This window comes from Oryctolagus cuniculus, chromosome 7 (assembly GCF_964237555.1).
Source record: "Oryctolagus cuniculus chromosome 7, mOryCun1.1, whole genome shotgun sequence".
Classification (NCBI taxonomy): Eukaryota; Metazoa; Chordata; class Mammalia; order Lagomorpha; family Leporidae; genus Oryctolagus; species Oryctolagus cuniculus.
In genome coordinates, this window is record NC_091438.1 from 156,635,095 (window position 1) to 156,653,641 (window position 18,547).

An 18,547-nucleotide genomic window follows, 5' to 3' on the forward strand; every position below is an offset into this window, starting at 1 on the left:
TTCTAACTCACTTATCCACAAATATTTTATCTTATGACCTAGGGAAAGTCGGGGCCACGAATGGGCAGGACCTGGTGCTGGCTCTCAGCATCAGCAGTGCCGCAGGGGGGTGGGCTTCAGCACTGGGAACGGGGATCCCCGGCACCGTCACCTCCCTGCTGCCAGATCAGGAAGCAAGTCCCCAGCAAGGCTGCCACCGGGGAGACGTCACGGCGCTCACTCGTCACGTGTCGAGGGGCGGGTGGACAGCAGCTCTCGGGGAATTTCCAGAACGAGAAGGTGGCCCAAGGCCTCAGCTGAACCTCGGATTCCCAGGGCCCCACGAGGTGTGCCAGGTAGCACCACGCACACACCCACGGGCCAGAGTGTTCTGAGCAGAGCGCCTCCCACCTAGGAAGGTGGCTGACCAAGACGATCATTTGGGAACACAAAATACCTTCTTGATAATTCGCCTGCCTGAGCCTTTCTTGCTTGGGTTTTGAATTTTTGTTTGCTTTCAATTTATTGGAAAGACAGAGAGAAACACATTTCCCATCAGCTGCTTTACTCCGCAAACTCAGTGGCCTAGGCGGGGCCAGACCAAGCCGGGAGTCAGCAATTCCATCTGCATCTCTGTGAGGGGGGCAGGGACACAGCTACTTTGGCCATTGTCTGCCACCTCCCTGGGCAGGCGTTTGCAAGAAGCCAGAATCAGACTTGGAGCCAGAATTCTACCCCAGGCACTCTGATACGGGATGCAGCATCCAAGCAGCATTGCAACCACTAGGCCAGACACCCGCCCCTTAGTTGGGTTTGGATCCGGGACCATCTTCCTGGCCAGAGAGGTTTCCAGGCCTTACAGCAGGATAAAATAAAAGTCATGAGGCCAGCGTGGCTCTTGTGCTTCTTGCTTTCAGAATAACTCAAAGCCTACTACTTCCTTTTCTGATGGCTGGGTTTTACACGTAGCCTGCCTAGCATGGGCTGCAATTCTTCATCTTTCCTTACCTGTCGCTTCGGAAGTAGGGGAAGTTAAACTGGATCTTCCGTAAGGAGATGCTCTGAAACTAAAACCAGAGCAGATAAAGTCAGAGAGCAGCCCTCAAGGACCAGAGCCGCAGAAGTCCCTGGCACACGGAGGCCGCTTTGCTGGGGCACAGCTGGGCAGGCGTGGGCCAGGAGGAGGAAGAGCCCAAAATGGCACCGTGGAAAAAGGAAGCGGCTCCCTCCGGGAGGAAGTGATTTTCCCTGCCCCCACCCACATTTCTCGAATTTTCACAAACTGCATTTTGTGCAGTCAACAAGTCAGGAAGAAAAATGGGAAAGAGCTGAGCAAAGGGTTAGGAGGAGCCGAGGAGCCGACAGTGCCGCGGTGGACGGCGCGCACCCGCTCAGGGCGGGCCCGCAAGGGGAGGCCCCAGGGTGTCCCAGCCCGGCTTGCAGCCTCTCTCGCTGCCCTCCCTTGCGGGCCTCCGTCCACCTCTCAGCTCACTTCCGGGACACCTGGCAGGTGAGGCAGCAGCAGGGCGAGATCAAGAGACGGGCTCTGGGAGGGAAGTGTCTCCCAGTGACGGCTCACGGGGAATGGAGAGGCCTTATGCTTTAACCCCGGAAGGCGGGACAGCCCGTACGAGGCGGAGCTGGCTCCCCAACCTCAGAGCCTCAGTCTCCTCATCTGAGAATGGGGATGATGACAACTGAGCCCTAGGGCGGCTGCAGAGGACGGACCGGCGCGGGAGCAATCTGGCAGGCAGACAGCGTCAGCAGGCAGCTGCTACTGCGGCTCTGCCACACGAGAATCAGCACAGAGCTGTGGCCGAGGCCACCTTGGCTGCCGCTCCCAGCTTCCGGGCCTCGGGCAGCACGGAGGTGACTGGCCATGCCACTCTCCACGGATGCAGTGGGCAATGGCTGCGGGGGGCACCAGGGGACCTTCCACGGCGACTTGTCCACAGCCACCCTGCTCCTGGGACTCAGCAGGGAGCCAGCTCCACTTCCGTGGAAGCTCCGCACGCTCCTGGGAGCCAGCATCGTTTTCCTATCAACCCCGAGTGGAATGAGGTTCCCGAGTCGGGTCAGGGAGCTCCCGGTGGACGTTCCTGCCCAGGAGGCCCACTTGGAGGGCTGTGTCCTCTTGGTCCCTGCCCTCACCTGGGGGAGGCCGGCTCCTACCACGGCTCCACTGTGGATCATGGGGCCTTCCTTCCCCACAAAGAGCCCTGGGGACAGGGAGAGAGGGAAGACGGTCAGCCAGCACAGAGGGCCTCTGGGTCAGAGACCTCTGCTCCATAAACTCTCTCTCTTGACAAACTAGAAACAGACATGGGCACTACTCCATAAGACAGTCAAATTCTCACTAAACAAGCTCTGTTTGAAGTATTGCTATAAGAGAAAAATATGCTTTATTTTTTTTAAACTATTTTTTTAACAATTTTTTTAACATTTATTTTATTTACTTGAAAGGCAGAAAGAGACACAGAGAGAGATCTTTCATCTGCTGGTTCACTACCCAGATGGCTACAACAGCCAGGGCTGGGCCAGGCAAAAGCCAGGAGCCCAGAACTCTATCCAGGTCTCCCCTGTGGGTGGCAGGGACCCAAGCACCTGGGCCAACCCCTGCTGCCTTCCCAGGCAGCTTAGCAGGGAGCTGGATTGGAAGCGGAGCAGCCAGGACTCAAACTGGTGCTTTGATACGGGTGCCGCCAGAGTCGCAAGTGGTGGCTTAACCCACTGTGGCACAACACTGGCCCCACTCTTCACAGCTAAATCCGGGATCAGCAAAGTACAGTCCATGAGCCAAGACCCGCTCCCTGCCTGTTCTTAAACAGCCTGGGAGGCAGGAGTGGCTTTTACATTCTTGTATTTTATATCCCTCATCTTCTCTCCTGGCCCACAAAGCCTCAATGATTTACCATCTGGCCATTCAGACAAAAAGCTTGCCAACTCCACAAACCATCTTGATGGCCATTCTACTCCAGAACGGAACGCTGTGTTTGTCAAGGGCTCTCTGAATAATACTGTCTGTTTTTAAAAAAGAACCCAACCACACAAGGGGCAGACACCCGCCTGTGGGAGGCCCCTCCAGATTCAATGAACTAACGTACAACAAAGCGTCTCGTCACCTTTGCACCCTGAGTGCCGGGAAGACCAAGGACCCCTCACCTCCAGCCACGCTGAACAGCACTCCGAAGACTTTGCAGAGGAGGGTCCGGAGCCGGACAATGCCTGGCACCTTGACACCGTTCAGGTAGCATTTGATCTCGGGTATGCCAGAGCCTGCGGCCACCGGCTGGTGGGTGAGAACAAACACACCCGTGAACTCGAACCCATCAGCCCCTCAGGCGCCCTCACCACGCTCGCCTCTTCCCATCTTCCCCGGCGGCACCGGCTCACCTGGAGGGCTGGGTTAGCCGCAGGGGCTGGGCCCCACCTGTAGACGTCCTGACTCAGCAGGTCTGAGGGGAACAGGAGGCCCTGTCTTGCTTCTACCAGGTTCCGAGAGTCAGCGTCACCCAGGGACTTCAGCAACCCAGGTGGCACCCACTTGCAAGGACTCTGATCGTTCGTCTGAGCTGGGGCCCAGGCAGCAGTGGGTTTTTTTTAAAGTTCCCCGGGTGAGTCCAGTGTGCTGCCAGGGCTGAAAACCACCACCCAACCCAGAATTTTCCTCTTTTCTCTCATCAGAGGCTGGAGCCTTCACTTCCCAGAACTGTTCTAAGCGAACAAGGGGCCACTTCTGTAGGAATCTGCCATCACTGTAGCTGTTGCCTGACACTCTGGAAACTGCGTCCTCGGCTCCAGCACCGCCCGAGCCGACGGGCCATGAGACCTCCTCACCTCGATCAGGACAAGCAGGCTGGCCAAGAAGACGAAGGTCAAGTTAAAGCCCAGGAGCTCAAGGAGGGACAGGGCGAGGCAGCCTTTCTGGCTGCACTCCTCCACGGCTGCAGAAAGCGGGTCAAGGAAGGCGTGCGCTCACCTCCCGGCCCTCCCTGCGAGCCCTGCGGCTTCAAGTCACCATAGCTGTGGGTTTCCCACATGAACAGGACTTTAGAGTTGACCCAAACGTCGTCCACGTTAGGAACCTTTTAAAAATTATGAAATACTTCAGATCTCACCAAAGATGCAACAAACGCTTAAGGTCCTAGCTTTAACAAATCTTGAGTTACGCCTTAATCGCTCTGGACTTTTTTTTTTTTTAATTTGACAGGTAGAGTTATAGGCAGTGAGACAGAGACAGAAAGAAAAGTCTTCCTTTCTTCTCCCCAAATGGCCACTATGGCTGGAGCTACGCCGATCCGAAGCCAGGAGCCAGGTGCTTCTTCCTGGTCTCCCATGCAGGTGCAGGGGCCCAAGCACTTGGACTATCCTCCACTGCCTTCCCGGGCCACAGCAGAGAGCTGGACTGGAAGAGGAGCAACTGGGACTAGAATCTGGTGCCCCAACTGGGACTAGAACCTGGTGCTCACATGGGATGCCGGCGCCACAGGCGGAGGATTAACCAAGCGAGCCATGGCGCCGGCCCCGCTCTGGACGTGTTTAACAACTAAAAATGACTTTCATTTTCCTCCCCCAGAAGCAGCTGCCGCACATTGTAGTACATATTGTAGTACATATTGTAGTACATGTACTACAATGTAGTTCCCATTACACAGTGTACATGTGCTACAGTGTTCCCATTACATGATGTACATGTACTACAGCGTTCCCATTTCACGACGTATATGTACTACAGTGTTCTCATTACACAGTGTACATGTACTACAATGTAGTTCCCATTACATGATGTACATGTGCTACAGAGCTCCCATTCCACGGTGTACATGCACTACAGTGTTCCCATTCCACGGTGTACATGTGCTACAGTGCTCCCATTCCACGGTGTACATGTGCTACAGTGCTCCCATTACATGGTGTACATGTGCTACAGTGCTCCCATTACACGGTGTACATGTGCTACAGTGTTCTCATTACACGGTGTACATGCACTACAGTGCTCCCGTTACACCTAGGAGAGGAACACACGAGTGCCAGGAGCGTGCCCGTCTGACCTTTCCCCATGGGTGTACTGGCCATTCAGTTGTTCTGAGAATTTCCTGTGCACACACTTTGTTCTTTGTTGTCCTGAATTTGGTTTTCTTACTGAGCTGCAGACCTGGCCACATTCTAGCTGCTGACTGTTGGTCTCTCACACACACAGGAAACAGCCCCTCCCAGGCTGTGGGCTTGTTCACTTTATGCTTCGGCGCTATTTCTAGGGCTTTCTGTCCTGCTATACATAGAACACTCTGATGTGGTCACAGTTTTCGACCTTTTCCTTCCAGTCTCTGTTCCTTCTGGAATTTTAAGGAAGTATTCTCCTTTGACATCATAAATTCTCTGGAAGTTTTGTTTATTTTCATCTTCAATCCATTTGGGATTTATCTTTATTTACAGTAGGCAATAAGAATCTAATTTTATACTTTTCCATACGGATAACTCGTATCTTAGAATCTTTTATTAAATAGCCCATGTCTTCCTCACCAATTGATAACGTTAACTCCATCATTCAACAAATGTTTATACATCAGAGTACCTCAAAGTTCATGGAAACAGAAATTAAAATGCTGATTTTGGTGCATTTATTTCCATACAGATGAGGGGTCTCTCAAGTTGGTGTTTTTGAGAATAAGCCACGTTGATACACATAACTCTGGTTCCATAAATGTGAGGGGTCTTCAAAAAGATCTGAAAAGTGCCCAGCATCCCATATGGGCACCGGTTCAAGCTCCGGCTGCTCCATTTCCAATCCAGCTCTCTGCTGTGGCCTGGGAAAGCAGTGGAAGATGCCCAAGTCCTTGGGCCCCTGCACCCCCGTGGGAGACCCAGAGGAAAGTTCCTGGCTCCTGGCTTCGGATAGGATCAGCCCAGCTCCAGCCGTTGCGGCCATTTGGGGAGTGAACCAGTGGATGGAAGACCTCTCTCTCTGCCTCTGCCTAACTTTGCTTTTCAAATAAATAAAATAAATCTCTTTAAAAAAATAACATGCTCATTGTTACACCCATTTCTAGACAAGAGAATTTCAGTGACCACTGCAGTCCAACGACCACACAAAGGATACAGGCTTCCACCACGCCAAACTTGAGCTGCGTGAAGAGCTGCACGAAGAAGTCCACGAAGAGCCCCACCTGTGAAGGACACGGGCGTCACACAGCGCCGGGGACGCGCTGCAGCGACGGCTCGCCCTCCCCGTCACCCTCATGGTGGCTGGCCGAGGTTCCAGCCAGGAACGCGAGCACCAACTTTCTGTAAGTCACTCTGGCTTTGGAGACCCCTGCCGGAGCCTGGCCCCAGCACCCCTGGGCTGTCGGGGGACCCAGCCGACTCTCTCCAGAGGCGGTTTCCAAAGAAGAGCGAAAAGGTCTTTAGTGATGCTTAGCGGGATAAGCATCGATATGATTTGCATACTGGTTTGCGCGTCGCCCAAAGGCCCGTGTGCTAAAGGTCTCCAAAGTCTTATTAAGGGTGGGAAGGACCCAGTTATGGGGTCTGAAGGTGGAGCCTCCGGGAAGTGATTAGGGCATGAGGCTGCTGGGGTCGGCCCCAAGACTGAACCATGGAGTTATAAAGGGAGACGCACATGGGCGTGGGGACAGGCACACCTGCTCCTGGCTCTCTACATGGTTTTTCCTCCACACCAGTTCTGCTGCCCACTGCCCTCATCGGACACCAGACCGACAGGGCCACCCTACTTTGTGAAGCTCCGAACCATGACCTGAAAGAAGCCTTCCCTCCTAAGCGCTCCTCTCTGGCATTTCGGCTGTGGTAACGAAAGGCTGACTACTACAAACCTGCAGCGTGGGACACTACTTTCAAACACTCACTTACACGTGCGTGGTTTCTGCATGTTCTTATTGCTAGGCTGTATTTCGTAAATCATTATTTTGATTTACTCAGTGGTTACCCTGGGAAACAACTGGGTTCTACTATTCTGCTCTCCTAAGCACCGAGAGGCTACAAGGAGAACTGGGAAGAAGGCTAATTTAATGGATTCAGGATCAAAGGCTTCGTGCCTTTAATTCTGGCCTTCCCGCAAGCCAGGGCCTGGAGGCTGTCTAATACTGCTGATGCAAGTGGTGAGATCAGGGACAGGACAGCGAGCAGCTGGGGAGCTGGCTGCTGCCTTAAAGGCCTGTTTACTTCCCGGGATCTAAGAATACAAGGTGAAGTCGCTAGCACTGACAACCGGCAGCTCGGAGCGGTCTGCCAGGAGAGCTGCAGGAAACTAAAGCGTATGGCCAATGCCCTGCCCGTTACAGGGAAATCTGGAACCTGAAACACATTCGCAAAACAGACACTCAGAGTCAATGAAAGATTAAATCAACCAAGTTATCCCAACATGGTGTCCATCGGGGTGTTACCAAAGAGGGCTTCTGAACGCCTGCCGTTGATCCTACCTGAGACGAAGTCCACTGTGCAGACTGCGATGAGCCCCACGAAAATAAACACGGTGGGTGGTCCCCGCGGCCGTGTTACTCTAAGTACAAGCTCGCACTCTGTGGGCCGACTACGCACTAAGGGGGCCTCGTGGCTGCAGTGGAGGAACGGACACACGCCCATTCTAATCTCGTGCTGATGGACGGCCAGACTGGACCTGTGTCATCCTGAGTCACCACTGTCCGGCCGAGCTTTTCCCGACAGCAGGGCAGCCGCTGCGGTTCCAAGCCTTTTGCTATCACGACCCTCAGCAACGCTCCCATCTTTCTCTGATTCGCCTGTGACCCTGCAGAGCCCAGGGACCCTGTTCACTCCGCCGGCTCTACCTGCTAGGCAAAGTTAGCAGCGGAAGGGAGGAGCCCAGGACAGCCCGGTAAATCCCCTATTGTCCGGGATGCTGCACCTGTTGTTGGCACACTCTCCTTGCCATCATGGCCTCACTGCTTTGCTTTTTCTCCACAGGTTGACCTTAACATCCACCATGTACTCCACCTACTATGCTATCTGCCCCACAGATAGGCGTATGGCAGAGAGGCCTTATCAGGCAGGTTTTATGGGCTGTGATCCACAAACATCATAAAATGTTAAGTGTTGATAAAACCTTTGAATGTTTTGAAAGCAAGGCAGGTACATGATTCACTTTCGTTTCAGAGAGCAAAATTATGCAAAATGGTACCAGGATTAATTAAAAAGAGAGAAACAAAGAGAAAGAAAACAGGCAGTCTTGGTTATAACGACCAACGTTACAGTGCAACATATAAATGTCCTGGTGACCAATGACAAATGTCATTCTCCAGGCCAGAGCTTCCCTTGGACACCCCCACCCCTCTGGCCCACCATCGGCTCCGCCCCACTGCTCACCAGGCCGGTGCAGACTCCTATGGCAAACACCACCGTCCACTTCACCACCTCGTACCATCGGCCTTTCTGTTCACACGGAAAATTAAGGTTTAGTTTGGATCAGTTCACGTGGCAGCAGGGAAGGCACAGTTCGTGACCAACCAGCTTCAGACTAACTTCCACGCCGACAGCAAGCACGGTGAAGACACTGCCAGCGTCTCAGGCGCCTCGCGACACAAGCTCGGGGATTCTAGCGGGCGGGGCCAGACACACTGACAGTGGGTATTCTGGCTACTAGGATGAGGGACTGGGAATTAAATGTCAGTATCTCATGAAAAAGCTCGAAGACCAAGGGGTAAGGACAGTCACTGAAGGACCCAAAAAGAAAAAAGCTGTCGTGAGCTGTATTTGGTGCTAAGAGGTCAAGAGCAGCGGGCTCACCTTGTGATCCATGGTCTCCAGAACTTCCAGGTAGGGGTCGTTGATACAGCGGTCGTAATCCAAACTCTGGAGGAGGAGCGGGAGGAAGCCAGGTCAGGGAGCAAGAGCCACCGAAACGGGGCAGGCAGTGCCACCGGCAGCACCCGGTGCAGCTCCCAGACGCCCCCACCCCTCCACTGGCAAGCACATTGAAGTTCCCCAGCACTGCTGTGGGCTAGCACCTCAGACATTAGGGAAAGTCTCCAAATTACACACTTTTAAACTTTTAAAATTTTAAACTTTTAAAAATTGAAGACCTTCAATTACGACCAGCCTTACCCAACTTACTCCCTTAAATGCTAACAAAAGCTTCAGTGAACCAGAACCAATTTGGAAAATCAATTATTCTTTTGCAGTTAGCTTCTATGAAAATGAGGCTCCTCACAAGACAAAACAATATGAAAATGCATCCTAAAAATCAATGTGTGGGAGCCGGTGCTGTGGCGCACCTGGTTAAGCAGCCGCCTGCAAGGCCGGCAGCCCACATGGGAACCAGCTGGAGTCCTAGCTGCTCTCCTTCTGACCCAGCTCCCTGCAAATGCACCCGGGAAGGCAGCAGAGGACGGCCCAAGTGCTGGGGCCCCTGCACCCACACAGGAGACCCAGATGGAGCTCTAGGCTCCTGGCTTTGGCCTGACCCAGCCCTGGTGGTTTCAGCCATTTGGGGAGTGAATCAGTGGACAGAAGACTCTGTCTCTGTGTGTGTCTCTCTCTCTCTCTGAACTCTACCTTTCAAATAAATAAACCTTAAAAAAAAAAGATAAACATAAAAAAAAGAGCAACTTGTGCTTTATGTCAGGAAGCAGCACAGATTGAGCCCCGCTCTTAACACCTGTGCATCTGCAACAGTGTTCCTTACACCACGCAGCACAGAGCTCACAGCCTGCTCACAGCCTGCCTACAGCCTGCCCACAGCCTGCTCACAGCCTGCTCACAGCCTGCCTACAGCCTGCCCACAGCCTGCTCACAGCCTGCCTACAGCTTGCCCACAGCCTGCCCACAGCCTGCCTACAGCCTGCTCACAGCTTGCCTATACCCTGCCCACAGCCTGCCTACAGCCTGCCCACAGCCTGCCTACAGCCTGCTCACAGCCTGCCCACAGCCTGCCCACAGCTTGCCTATAGCCTGCTCACAGCCTGCCCACAGCCTGCCCACAGCCTGCTCACAGCCTGCCCACAGCTTGCCTATAGCCTGCTCACAGCCTGCCCACAGCCTGCTCACAGCCTGCCCACAGCCTGCTCACAGCCTGCCTACAGCCTGCCCACAGCCTGCCTACAGCCTGCTCACAGCCTGCCTACAGCTTGCCTATAGTCTGCCCACAGCCTGCCTACAGCCTGCCCACAGCCTGCCTACAGCCTGCCCACAGCCTGCCCACAGCTTGCCTATAGCCTGCTCACAGCCTGCCCACAGCCTGCCTACAGCCTGCCCACAGCCTGCCTACAGCTTGCCTATAGCCTGCCCACAGCCTGCCCACAGCCTGCCCACAGCCTGCCCACAGCCTGCTCACAGCCTGCCTACAGCTTGCCCACAGCCTGCCTACAGCCTGCCTACAGCCTGCCCACAGCCTGCCTACAGCCTGCCCACAGCCTGCCTACAGCCTGCTCACAGCCTGCCCACAGCCTGCCCACAGCCTGCCTACAGCCTGCTCACAGCCTGCCTACAGCCTGCCTACAGCCTGCCCACAGCCTGCTCACAGCCTGCCCACAGCCTGCCCACAGCCTGCCCACAGCCTGCTCATAGCCTGCCTACAGCCTGTTCACAGCCTGCCTATAGCCTGCTCACAGCCTGCCTACAGCCTGCCTACAGCCTGCGGGTCACGGACCTTCCAAGGAACAAGTCAAAGCAGCTCTTTCCTAACGTGGCGTGCATGAGAAGCAGCAGTCTGGCAACAAAGGAGAGCGGCCCTCAGTGCTCGCTCCTTCCCTCATCTGCTCCGACCGCCACGTCAGCTGGTTAACAAGCTGGACATTGGCCGGGCGGCCACACTCCCAGGCAGCAGGCTCCAGTCGGCCAGACACAGAGATGATGGATCTAGATAACCGCCCAGAGCAAACCCAAGTTCCTTTTTCATAAGAGTCCTGGATGTAGCAACAGGTGACCGGCTCAATCAATCACCATACACCCAAATACAGCAATAAGTAATTATATATCAAGTCTCCATGGAGAGACACGGGAAATGTCCAGAAATGATTAAGCAATAAAAGATGTAATAAAAAAAGTTTTTAAATCAACGTGCAGAATGAAAAGAAAACATAATTCCATTCTGGTGAATCAAATCAGGAGTAACCGCACGTCAGCGAACATAACGCAAAAACATGCGGGAACACATCTGCAAGGCGCTACTGTAGATGCCTGCATCGGGGTATTGTCTGAGATTCTCCCAGCAACCACCATGTGCCTTTTATATCTAAAAAATTACCTTCTTTCTTAGTGTAAAGCAAAAAACCAGAGAGGAGAAAAATACTTCTGCTGCAAAACTAGACTCATCTGAATGATTAAACACACACACACACACACACACACACTCACGTAGACACGTGGACACATGCACACTGCTTTAAAAAATCAATCAAGTGACATCACATTCTATCAACAACTGGGACAAAAATCAAGACATTGAAAAACACGAACATCTTTCAGTGATACTGTTAAAACTATACTAGCCTTTCATCCCGTTACCTGACAGTCAGCTCCTGAAATCCTAGTAATCTCTGGAGTGATGTCTTTTCTATGCTAATAAGACGAGTGGCTGCTGGGGCCCCTGGAGAGCTCCACCACGGGGCTGGTCAGCAGAAAAACCACGGCCTGATTAGGCTGGGATTTCCAGCCCCACCCCCCAGCCTCCGGGGAGGGGCTGAGGGTTAAGCCGAACACCAATGGCCAATGATGCAATCAATCATGCCTATGTAATAAAGCCTCCAAAAACACCCGGAGAGTCTGGGTTTGAAAAGCTTCCTGACTACTAAGCCAAAGGAGGCGCTGGGAGAGTGGCAGCCGGGAGGGCGTGGAAGCTGCGTGCCCCTTCCCACGTGCCCTGCCCTGCGCCTCTCCCATCTGGCTGCTTATCTGACTGTTTATCAATAAACTGGTAGGCGGCAAGTGTTCCCCGGAGTTCTGTGAGTTGTTCCCACAAATTAACGAAGCTTGGGAAGGGGCTGGTGGGGACCCTGTTAAAGCCGGCGGCTCCGAAGGGTGGGTGACAAGCTGCTCTTGGCCACAGCACTTGTGGGGGAACAGTCTCGGGGGCTGAGCCCTCCCACTGTGGGATGTGACGCTACCTCCAGAGGCAGTGTCAGGATTCAGAGGACACGGGGCTGCTGCTTTGTGGGGAACAGCCCCCACACAGCTGGGATCAGCTGCCGTACCCAGTGGGCTATGAGGACACGGAAAACACTTCGTACCTCTTAGCTGCAGCCAAACTGCACAGAGATGACTGCTCATGAACTGTCTGACGCTTCTGTCCAGCAATGCTACTATCAGGGCGCAGAAAATGCCCCCAGATCTGCTCCTTTGGACTTCAAACCGAGAGCTGGTGGGGAGCAGCGAAGGCAGGGGCCGCTTTCTCTGAAGTTCTCCTCTCTAGGCTGGATTCTCTAGCAGATCCGCACTTGTAAACCCCTTCCCCAGTTGCCCCTCAACTAGAGGGGACACCACCCCTGGGGCCCAGACCAACTTGTATGTTCTTTAGGAGTTCTCACTCCTAAAAGTCATTTACTCGGGGTCAGGGCTTTGGTGTGGTGGGTAAAGCCACCACCTGTAGTGCCGGCATCCCGTACGGGCACTGGTTGGAGTCCCGGCTGCTCCACTTCCGATCCCGCTCTCTGCTATGGCCTGGGAAGGCAACGGAGGATGGCCCAAGTCCTTAGGCCCCTGCACCCACGTGAGAGACCCGGAAGAAGCTCCTGGCTCCTGGCTTCGGATTGGTTCAGTTCTGGCTATTATGGCCATCTGGGGAGTGAACCAGTGGATGGGAGAGTGCTCTCCCTCCCTCTCTGTGCCTCTGCTTCTCTGCAGCTCTGCCTTTCAAATAAATAATCTTTAAAAAAAAAACCATCATTTACTCTGCCTCTAAAATTACCTGCAACTCTCTCTTCATTCTTTCCTATGACTCTAGAGGGCTCGGAAGCTTCTGGACCTCACTGGGTTATTAAGGACTCCTTGTCTCGTGATGCCTCTGTGCACGTAATAAACTTGTCACCTTCCTTCCTATCAGTCTGTTTATTGGGGTTTATTCCTCAGATCCAGATACTGAACTTATGGAAGGGAAAGAGAAGGTTCTTCTGCCTCTAAACTATGGCTTCGACAACACTACAAAGGTTTTTAGATGTCCAGAGTAAGCTAAGCAAAGATAGAGACAGAAAGAGGTCAACGGTTGTCTAGGGTCAGGGCAAGGGGAACGGCCAGTGACTGCTAATAGGTACTGGGTTTCTTTCTGGGGTACGGTTGCGGAACTCTGCAAATATACTTAAAAAGCCATTAAATCCTACAATTCAAGTGGATAAATTGTACGCTATATGAATCACAGCTCAATAAAGCTACCAGAGGCTAGCACTGTGGCGCAACAGGTAAAGCCGCCACCTGCAATGCCAACATCCTGTAAGAGAACCAGTTGCTCCGCTTACAATCCAGTTCTCTACTAAGGCACCTGAGAAAGCAGCAGAAGATGGCCCAAGTCCCTGGGCCTCTGCCACCCATGTGGGAGACCCGGATAAAGCTTCTGGTTCCTGGCTTCAGACTGGCCCAGCCCTGGCCATTATGGCCATCTGGGGAGTGAATGAGCAGATGGAAGATTTCTATCTTTCCCTCTCTCTCTCCATAACTCTTTCAAATAAATAAAATAAATCTTAAAAAAAAAGAGATGAACAAATTTTTTTAAAAGTTACTAAAAAGGGCATTTAGAAATCACACCACCATGAGGTCGGCAGTGTGGAACAGCGGGAAGAGGCACAGGGGTTTAGGCCACCGCCTGCGACGCTGTGTCCTATATGATCGCAAGTTCAAGTCTCTGCCGCTCCACTGCGGACTCAGCTCCCTGCTAATATGCCTGGGAAAGCAACCGAAGACGGTCCAAGTACCAGGGCTCCTGCCGCCCAGGTGGAGTTCCAGCTTCCTGGTGTTGGCCTGGCCCCACCCTGGCCAGTACTGCCATTTGGGGAATAAAGCAACAGGTGAAAGATCTCCTTCTCGCTCTAACTCTGCCTTTCAAAGAAATAAAATAAGTCTTAAAAAATAAATTTGTTGGGGCCAGCACTGTTGTGTAGCAGGTAAAGCCACCGCCTGCAGTGGCAGCATCCCATATGGGTGTTGGTTTGAGTTTTAGCGGCTCCACTTCCCATCCAGCTCTCTGCTATGGCCTGGGAAAGCAGTGAAAGATGGCCCAAATCCTTGGCCCCTGCACCTGTGTGGGAGACCTGGAAGAAGCTCCTGTTTCCTGGCTTCAGATTGGCCCAGCTCTGGCAGTTGTGAACATTTGGGGAGTGAACCAGCGGATAGAAGACCTCTCTCTCTCTCTGTCTCTACCTCTGTCTGAACTCTGCCTTTCAAATAAACACATAAATCTTTTAAAAAGAAAAAAAAAAGAGGACATTTATCCCTGAAACAGACTGGCTGAAGGCAAGCGCACCACAAATATCCGTGCAGCTTAGTGAAGAGCGGGGTCTTGGTAATGGCAGGGTCAGGGGCGCCGGCGTGGTGAAGTCCCAGGAGGGAGGGGCAGCTGCGAGGCGCCCTCAGTCCCGGTCCCACGGCCAGGATGACAGGACAGGGCCGTGACAGAAGCTGGCCACCCAGTGTGGAGCACTTACATTACTTTCTGGAAAGCTCCCAACTATGTAGAAGAAAATAAATACTTTAAAAATGAGAAAATACACCAGTGGATACCGGGCTTTTTGGTTCAGTCCCAACAGAGAAGCATACCATGGTGGTGCAACTGGCAAAATCCACATGGTAGAAGATTCCGGAGTCCTAATTATGTGGTCAAACAAATCACAAGGAAAAAAAAATGGAAGCAGAAACTTAAGACTAAAAAAATACAGTGTGAGGAACTTAGGTAGAAGCTGATTCAAATAAAATCAATACACAGATTTAAAATTGGAAAACCTGAACACTGGATATTTAATATCAAGAAATTACTAATTTTTACATGTGATAATAGTATCGTGTAATGATAAAAAGAGAAAGTTCCTACCCTCTAGAGATGCACATTGAATTACTTATGGGTAAAGTAATGTATAGAATTTCCTTCAAAATAACATGGGAAGAGGATGGAGGACAGCATGGATGAAATAGGACTGGGACCAGCAAAGTGACTCCCTCAGTGGTGTGATGAGAGCATGGGGGGCCCAATATATTGTCCTGGCCATTTCCGGTATATTTGAAATTCACCAGGGGGCTGGCACCGTGGAGCAGTAAGTTAACCCTCTGTCTGCAGTGCCGGCATCCTATATGGGTGTTGGTTCTAGTCCCAGCTGCTCCTCTTCCAATCCAGCTCTCTGCTATGGCCTGGGAAAAGCAGTGGAAGATGACCCAAGTGCTTAGGCCCCTACACCCATGTGGGAGACCAGGAAGAATCACCTCGGATTGGCACAGCTCCAGCCATTGGGGCCATCTGGGGAGTAAACCAATAGAAGGAAGACCTTTCTCTGTCTCTCCCTCTCACCGTCTGTAACTCTACCTCTCAAATAAATAAATAAACTCTTTAAAAAAAAATTCACCATAATAGAAGTTACAAAAAATTCCATGCTATACTATATATCCTAATGTTTACACTAAATTCTACAGTAAATTAAAAAATATTAAAAAGAAAATTATGCTGGGTATAGCCTAATATGTTGAATTCTTAAAATCTACATGATATTAAAAAAAAAAAAAGCCATCAAACGTATGCACGATCAATTCCACCTCTTGGAATTAACCCCAAGGAAGCAATTAAAGATGGAAAGCTCATCATAGACAAGCCAGAAGGAACCAAACATAGATTAAGTAAGTCATAGCACAATAAAACACCATTCTTTTATTTTAAAAAACATTGTTTATAAGTATTGGGTGATGCGAAATTGCTATCTGGGTTGAGGAAATGGGTTAAGATGGCATACTTTACTTAAGAAAAGTGGGCAGGTTAACGTGGAGAAAGAGCGAGCATTCGGTAAGATGTTAACGGTCATCATTTAATAAGGCTACAGGTTTTTCTCTACCTCTTTTTGTAAACAGTTTAAGGATCCTCTGTCACAACCATGGCTTGTTTTTGCCCTTTCAAGTCACCATAAACTGATTAGAAATGGAGGCCAACACTGTGGCACAGCAGGTTAAGCTGCTGCTTACGACACTGGCTCCAGTGCGTGGGTCCCTGCCACCCATGTGGGAAACCTGGCTGGGGCTCCTGGCTCTGGGCTCCGGCCAGGCCCAGCCCTGGCGTTGCAGTCACTTGGAGACTGAACCAGTGGATCAATGATCTCTCTCTACATCTTTTACTCTGTCACTCTGCCTTTCAAATAAATAAACAAATCTAAAAAACAAAACGAATAAGAAAGTCACCGTGAACTGCTGAAGTAACAAAGTCCTGGACGTTAAGCCCCACCCCAGCAGCACCGGCCTTATTAAAAACGCAGACTCCAGGGGCTGGCCTTGCAGCTGGGTGGGTTGGGCCACTGGCTACAATGCCAGCATCCCGTGTGGGTACCAGTTCAGTCCTGGCTGCTCCACTTCCAATCTGGCTCCCTGTTGGTGACGTGGGAAAGGCAGCGGAGGATGGCCCAAGTGCTTGGGCCCCTGCGGCCCACGTGGGAGACTCAAGGGAAGCTTCTGGTTCCTGGCTTCAGCACGGCCCAGCTCTGGCCGTTGTGGCCATCCGGGGAGTGAACCAATGAATGGAAGACCTCTCTCTCTTATTTCTCGTTCTCTCTGTGTAGCTCTGACTTTCAATAAAATGGATACATCTTCAAAATACAGGCACACGTGCACACACACAGATTCAGGGCGGGCACTGGGGGGCAGTGGGTTAAGCCACTGTTTATGACACCAGACTTCTGTGTCAGAGTGCTGGTTCCAGTCCCAGCTGCTCTGCTTCTGATCCAGCTTCCTCCTAATGCACCTGGAAAAGCAGAAGACGGCTCAAGTCCTCGGGCCCCTGCCACCCACATGGGAGACCTGGATGGAGTGCCAGGCTCCTGGTTGCAGCAAACTGGGGAATGAGCCAGTGGGTAGAAGATCTCTCTCTCTCCCTCCCTCTCTCTCTCTCTCTTCCTTTCTCTTTCGCTCTGTCTTTTGAGTAAGTAAATCTTTAAAAGCCATAAAAATAAAAAATAAAGATACAAGACTCTCTAAACATATCCAAGACTAGAACTCCAGTTGAGAACATTTCAGAGACAAGTTGCCTGGGCAGGAAGCAACATCTGAAACGGTTAAGCTCTCTCAGAAGAGACAGCCTCCTGTTTCAGCCACACACCTGCTGTGAGCACACACTGTTACCAGCTTTGACCCTGGTGGTCTGTTGTTTGCAAAAACAAACACCTTAATGGCAAACACATATTGTAGCCAGGTTAAGGAGCCACAGATCTATAAAAGCAGAAAGACACCAGACACTGTTTGGGGCTTAAGGTAAGAGAAGGGCTTGTCAAACAGCCCCTTTCCCAGGGGGGAGTTATCTCTCACTCACTTGTTCCCTGGGAGAGAAGGTCAAAGAGCACCTCTGGTTGGAATCAGTGCTGGGGCTGGACGCGACCAGGCCACTTTCTGCAAGGCAGCATCTCAAACTCACCTCATAGTCTTTCCTGGGAAGGATTTCATCCTCCTCCTCCTGTGTCTCTCCAAGGATGGTCTAGAAAAACGGACCCACAGGATGGAAAGCTTTTTAGCAGTTAGGAGTGGAAGAAGACAGAGGCATTTAATGAAGCCAGTTGCGAGTTTCTAAATGAGCTAGAGCCATTAACAAGTGGGCACAGGACCTTAAAAAAATTTGATTATGGGGGTAGGGCGCCACGGGGGTGGGGAGCTCTTCACTTCTGTGGACGCATTTGCCAAATAACCACCCTTGTTTATGAACACCTCCAGAGGTCCTGTGCCAACCTAAAGGGAGAAACAAAAATCCAGGCTCCATCTGACAACGTGCCGGGTCTGAAATCAGAAGGCACATGTCCATTCTGGGGACACACCAACTCAAGTCTTCCCAGATTGCTTTGCAGAAGGAAGCTGGATTGTCAGTGACCCAGAAAGGGTCAGGGACAAAGTGGGAAAGGGCTGGGGACGCGAAGCACACAGCCCTGACTAAAGAGCTCATCCTGCGAACGCTTCCTCCACTCAGGACCCTTTTCAGATGCAAATACAGAATACGGATGGGAGCGGCTGGATTCTCCCTCCGATTCTAGACGGGCTATGAGAAAAGATTCCAGAACCCGGCACCCAGGCTGCTGTCCCCAGGCCCCACCCGCTGCCACCTGCAGGCCCAGTTCAGCCCGGCCCCACCCCCGGCAACGCCTCGCGCCATCCCTTAGCAACCGCCCCCTCCCCAGCCCGGCCCCGCCCGCTCCTCACCAGCTCCTCCGGGGTGCGGGTCTCACGTTCACCGCAACAGCAGCACCACCTGCAGCAGCAGCACAAGGACCCCCTGCACCCCGCCATCTTCCTCCTTTACTGCACTCCGGACCCCTCCGCCAACCCCCTCCCACCCAGGATCCGAGCCTCACGTGACTGGCCCGGGAGGGTCACGTGGTACTCTCGAGCTTGGGGACGGAGACAGGGAGTGGCTGCAGACGGGTGGGGCGAGGGCCCGCGTCAC

The 18,547-nt window shown here is 52.2% G+C and overlaps 1 protein-coding gene across 3 annotated transcripts in view; it reads right to left on the reverse strand.

The window, feature by feature from the left end:
* Positions 1-18,443, reverse strand: part of CLCN6 (chloride voltage-gated channel 6) — a 32,996-nt gene extending 14,553 nt beyond the window's left edge. Inside the window, exons 1-9 of one of the 3 annotated variants that reach the window (XR_011390017.1) lie at positions 18,304-18,443; positions 17,531-17,590; positions 8,737-8,802; positions 8,317-8,382; positions 6,080-6,146; positions 3,817-3,923; positions 3,142-3,268; positions 2,131-2,198; positions 988-1,046 (exon numbers count right to left, since the gene is read on the reverse strand). Coding sequence is in view for 2 of the 3 variants with exons in the window: in NM_001082074.1 (NP_001075543.1) it covers positions 988-1,046; positions 2,131-2,198; positions 3,142-3,268; positions 3,817-3,923; positions 6,080-6,146; positions 8,317-8,382; positions 8,737-8,802; positions 17,531-17,590; positions 18,304-18,390 (707 nt within the window). In the remaining variant the exon portion in view is untranslated. 3 annotated transcript variants of the gene reach the window in all.
* Positions 18,444-18,547: the final 104 nt, after the last annotated feature.